Source organism: Hyaena hyaena, unplaced genomic scaffold, assembly GCF_003009895.1.
Source record: "Hyaena hyaena isolate Hyena2069 unplaced genomic scaffold, ASM300989v1 scaffold_275, whole genome shotgun sequence".
In the NCBI taxonomy this organism is placed as follows: domain Eukaryota; kingdom Metazoa; phylum Chordata; class Mammalia; order Carnivora; family Hyaenidae; genus Hyaena; species Hyaena hyaena.
The window spans coordinates 196,456-201,801 of NW_024080908.1; the positions used below are offsets into that span (position 1 = coordinate 196,456).

The following is a 5,346-nucleotide window of genomic DNA, read 5'->3' on the forward strand; positions in this document are numbered from 1 at the left end:
TACGGAAAATTTTTACAATGACGGCAAGCGATTGCAAAAAATGAAATCAAATGTTCTGTATTGGTCTCTGACCACTACGCAGTGGTATTAACAATGATATTCAAGGAACAGGCCGGTCTATTCAGGAAGGGCTTTTAGTATTATCAATACATTTTAGTTAACGAACGTAGGGTTTACGTGTCTTCCTTTTTCTTTTTTCCCCCCTTAAAACAGCGAGACAGAAAGTGCGGAAAACTCCCCAAGGGAAATAAGTTACTCTGAGACGTGTTTAAAGCGCGCTGGGTCTCTGACGTTCCTCCTTCCTGAATTGCGCGAGCTCCCCGGGGGCGGCGGGAGCAAGTTTGTCTTCACTCGGCCACCGTCCCCGCGCCGGTGGGGAGTATTTTGTCCGCCGGCCGCCGCCGTCCGAGTTATTAGTCACCGAGTTCCAGGCCGCGGGAGCGTGGGGTGTGCGGGAGCCGGCTGGCGTTGCCGGCACCATGGAGTCGCCTCTGAGCCCGGGCCTTTGTCACCGAGCCGACGAGGACTGGGGTGAGTGGCGGCCGAGAACGTGCCAGCGCTGGCCGCGGGGTTCTTCCTCCCTCCTTCCGCCCACTTGTGGAGACAGGTGCGGGCGAAGCCTGCCCGGGAGCCGGCGCTGCCTCCTCGCTTCCGTCCGTGGTCCTGCCTGGAAAAGTCTAGCAGAACCGGTCGGTTTCTGCCCTGGCAACCGCGAGCGTTAAGATGTCGCCTGATGGGAATTAGTACCGTGTTTCACCATCTGCGCTGGGAAAGTACCAGGGGGTCCTGATGTGGGAGCGAGAAGGGCGTCGGTAAGAAGCGGAGGGCGGGATGGCCGTGACCGCCAAAAAGGCCCGTAAGCTGTTTTCTCAGCGTGGGGTGTGGGCGGTGATTGCCGTGGAATGTGCCTGTCCGTGTTTGTGTGACAGACTGGGAAATGTCTACAAAGATCTTCATGTCGCAGCTGCCATCGTAGGTCTAGACTGATGTCCATCTTGGCAGAGGACCAAAGCACCTGACCTTGGGTCTCTGACTACCTAGACCTAACACTTACAAACGGATGTAATTCTGACTGCCCTTCAGAAACAGCTCAAAAAAAAAAAATTGTTTCGTATATTTTTGTTGGGTTTTGTTAAGATTAGGAAGGGTGGAATGGAATGCAGTGGGAATGACAGTGGGGGAAACTTTGTCATCTAGGTGTTTAGAGAAAACTTTTTTTCTTCTCTTCGTTGAGGGACATGATACTAATGCTGTTCTCTGGCTCCAAGCGACAGTGTGGGATTGCGTAGGTCTCTGAGTGGGCCGTGTAGTGAGCTTACGCCTTTCGCTACTTTGGAATTCGAGGGGAACCCAGACTGACCATTTTTCCCCTTTGGGCCATCATTCTCAGTTGCAAGAGTGTAATCTCAATTGCATTTACTGAACCGAAGTCCTCATTTGATTTTCTAAGGGCAGAACTCTTCTTAGATTACGTACAGTGAGAGATTTGTTTCGGTCTTTGGGTAGATTTCCTAGGAGTTTCCGGAAAAACCTTAGACTGTCAATTCCAAGTGTGTTTTCCTGAGCCAAATATGGTAGTGAGAGGAATAATTACCATTTACCTAGCCCTTCATTTGCGTCAGGTGTCCAGCTAGGCTCTTAACGTGCATTGTTTTCTTTAATCCTCCCTACAGCACATGGAGGAGGTATTATTTATTTACAGATGAAAAAAACAGGCTGAGAGTGCATGTTCAGTGTTCTAGCAAGCGAGTGGCGTGAGCAGGATCAGGAAGTTTGTTTACCTCCAAAGCCTGTGCTCTTCGTCACTCTTCCAGAATGCTTTCCTAAATTATTTCTAGAGGTTTGATTCTTCCCAAGACCCACCCCCTCTGTCAGTTGTTAATAAATCTGGAATATCGGGTAGTTACGATTTTTCGTAGCTAGCGAACTATTGTATTTTCATGATACCTCCTAAATTATAACTGTGAGTCACTTCCTCATAGCATTCTTTTCTCTTCTGATACCCAGCCTGCATTTTGGTGATTAATCTGATACATCGAGTCCTGGTTCCTCGCGTTCTGTTACAGAGCATTCAATTCTTTGTAGTCGTTATAGAGCATTCAATTCTTTGTAGAGGTTCACTGACTCAACTCAGGTATCCTGCCCTGCTGTTCCCTGTAGTGCTCATTTCCCATTGTTTCCCAGGCATCTCCTTTCACACCCGTAACAGCCATCTTTCAGTTGAACACTTTACTTCTGATTCGTTAGGTGTTCAGTAAGTGGAGTGGATTTTGCAGGCATCGAAGTGAAACACTACTGTCTGCTAGCATTTTTCAGTAGAATATGGATTCTTTTTCTGGGAGTTGCCATTTTGAGTATTCAAATACTTCACTGGTTGATTTGATTTTTTTTTATTAAGGTGGCTAGTTAAATTTTAAAATTCAGATTATGTGATTAGAACTTGTGACTCTAACAACTTTGAGTAATTAAATAAACTGGTTAGCTCGGAACAGCCTGTGGTGGGATGTGCATTTCCCTTTTAACTTGGGTAATGACATTTAGAGCAGGGGTTTGCAAACATTTTCTGTAAAGGTCCAGATAGTAAGTCTTTTAGTCTTTGTGGTCTTGTGGTCTCTTGCAACTACTCAGCTCTGGTGTTACGGTGCAGGAGCAGCCACAGGCAGTGTAGACTGGACGTGTAGATGAGCATGACTGTGTTTCCACAACTTTTTTTTTATTGACATGAAGTCTGAATTTCACATAATTATTTTTAATGCTTCATAGGCTTTTTGGAGTATAGTATAGTTTTAGTATAGTTTCACTTTTACAAAATGCTGGAGCAGGTAGTACATAGAGTTCTGTTTACACCCCCACCGCCATTTTCCATATTGGCGACATCTTGCATTACTGGAGCGAATTTGTTATTATCGATGAGCCAGTATTGATCCAGTTTTATTAACTAAAGTCTGTGGTTTCCATTCACATTCCCACTGTTGTGTATGTTGTGAGTTTTGACAAATGCCTGATGTGGTGCATGTACAGGATCCTACAGAGTAGTTTCATGTACCTAAAAAATCCCCTGTAGTCCACCTACTCTTCTCTGCACCCTGCCTCCTGAGCCCCAGGCAATCACTGATCTTTTCACCATCTCCCTAGTTTCGTCTTTGACAGAACGTCATAGTCATAGGAATCATACAGTCTGTAGCTTCTTCCACTTAACATGCATTTAAGATCTGTAATTTTTCATGACTTGAAAGCTGTTTTTTTAAAGCACTGATTAATATTCCAGTGAATGGATGTACCACCGTGTATGAGTCTCTCAGCCTGCTGTAACAAACTGCTGTGGACTGGCTCGCTTAAACAACAGAAATTTATTTTCTGACCGTTCTGGAGGCTGGGAATCTGAGATCAGGTGCCAGCAAGGTCAAGCTCTGGTGAGGGCTCTCTTCCTGGCTTGTGGATGGCTGCCTTTTCCCTGTGTCCTCACAAGGCAGGGGTGTGAGAGGTGAGAGAGAGGGAGAGGGGGGAGGAGAGAAGGGCAAGAGGGGAGGGGGGAAGGATCTCTCTCCCTCTTTTTAGAAGGCCACAGTCCTATCAGATTAGGGCCCTGCTCTTCTCTCTTATATTGTCATTTCATCTTATTACCTCTTTTTTTTTTTTATATATTTTTTTTATTTCTAGGAGAGAGAGAGAGACAGCGTGAGCAGGGGAGGGTCAGAGAGAGAGTGAGTCACAGACTGAAACAGGCTCCAGGCTCCGAGCTGGCAGTCAGCACAGAGCCCAACGCGGGGCTCGAACCCACGAACCGCGAGATCATGACCTAAGCGAAAGTCGGACGCTCAACCGACTAAGCCACCCAGGCGCCCCTCATCTTATTACCTCTTAAAGACCGCCTTGTCTCTGGACATAGTCACACTGGGGGTATGGCTTCAAGGTACAAATTTTGTGCGGGTGGGGACACAATTCAGCCCGTAGCACAGTTTGCTTATCCATTTCCCCTGTTGAAGGACATCTTGGTTGCTTTCACACACTGGCAGTTAGAGTTCACGTGCAGCTTTTTGTGTGGACAGGTTTTCAAAACATCTGGGTAAATAGCAAGAGGCACAACTGCTGGCTCGTATGGGAAGAGCACATTTAGTTTTGGAGGAAACTTCCAGACCATCTTCCAAAGTGGCCGTACCGTGTTTGCTTTCCCACTAGCAGTGAGTGAATGCTCCTGTTTGCTCCATAACCTCACCTGCATTGGATATCGCCGGTGCTTTGGATTTTGGCCATCCTGATGCTGGGGGAAGCCGGGGGGGGGGTGTGCTATCTTGTTTTAAATTTGCAGTTGCCTGATGCCATGCGACGTGGGGCGTCTCTTCATGGCCTGTTTGTCCCCTGCAGGTCCTCGCCTGCTACTCTTCCCCTTCCTGTCTCCACTTGGTGCGGAAGCCACCGCTTTGCCACACGTAAGGTGTGTGTATCAAGACCAGAAGCTTCTGTCTGCTTCCGTGCTTTCTTTTCCACCTCCTGTCTTGTCTGCAGGCTGGCCTGTGCAGGTTGGCAAGTGGAGGCTGCTCTCGCTCTCAGAACCTTCTTGCTGTTCGGGCCTCCAGCGGTGGGATAAGCACCTTGTTCTGCGCTGCTGCTTTTGGCTCATGTTCCTTTCATTCTCCCCAAGAGACATCCAGTTCAAATCTCACGTTGTCACAATACACTGTCCTCTGTCCCCGTTACAGTCAGGCAGGCGTCTGCTGTTGTCCAGTTTATTCCCCCTCCTTCGCTTGTTGAAGAGTTTTAGTGCCTAGCTTGCTGTCACTTTTCTCTGACATTCCTGCCTTGGATAATTTAAGATTCTCAGAGAAGATGCTTCACATACCCTGACCTCAAAAAAAAAAAAGGGCGGGGGGCACCTGGGTGTCTCAGTCGGTTAAGCGTCTGATGTCTGCTCAGGTCATGGTCTTGCAGCTTGTGGGTTTGAGACCCGTGTCAGGCTCTGTGCTGACTGACAGCTCGGAGCCTGGAGCCTGCTTTGGATTCTGCATCTCCCTCTCTCTGCCCCTCCCCAGCTTGCACTCTGTCTCTCAAAAATAAACACTAAAAAAAATTTAATAAAAAAAAATATCCTGCTCTGTCATTTCCTGGGCCGCCTCTCTACCTGTGATCTTGCCTTCCACCCCGTCTCAGCCCGATCATACGCCGGGAACCTTGTCGGCACTGAGAACCGTCTCCGTTTCAACACCTGGCACTCTGGCCACCACCTCTTGTCTTACCCGCTCGCGCCCTGCGGCACTCCGCCAGTCCCTGCCACTCTGCGGACACGCCATCTTTTCACTGCCCCCCCCCCCCCCCCCCCCCCCCCCCCCCCCCCCCCCCCCCCCCCCC

The 5,346-nt window shown here is 48.6% G+C and overlaps 1 protein-coding gene across 1 annotated transcript in view; it reads left to right on the forward strand.

The window, feature by feature from the left end:
- Positions 1 to 392: 392 nt before the first annotated feature.
- ATF6 (activating transcription factor 6) overlaps positions 393 to 5,346 on the forward strand; it is a 191,378-nt gene continuing 186,424 nt past the window's right edge. Inside the window, exon 1 of the mRNA XM_039245974.1 lies at positions 393 to 531. Within this exon, the coding sequence (XP_039101905.1) occupies positions 480 to 531 (52 nt within the window). The 5' untranslated portion in view covers positions 393 to 479. The remainder of the gene's footprint in view (positions 532 to 5,346) is intronic.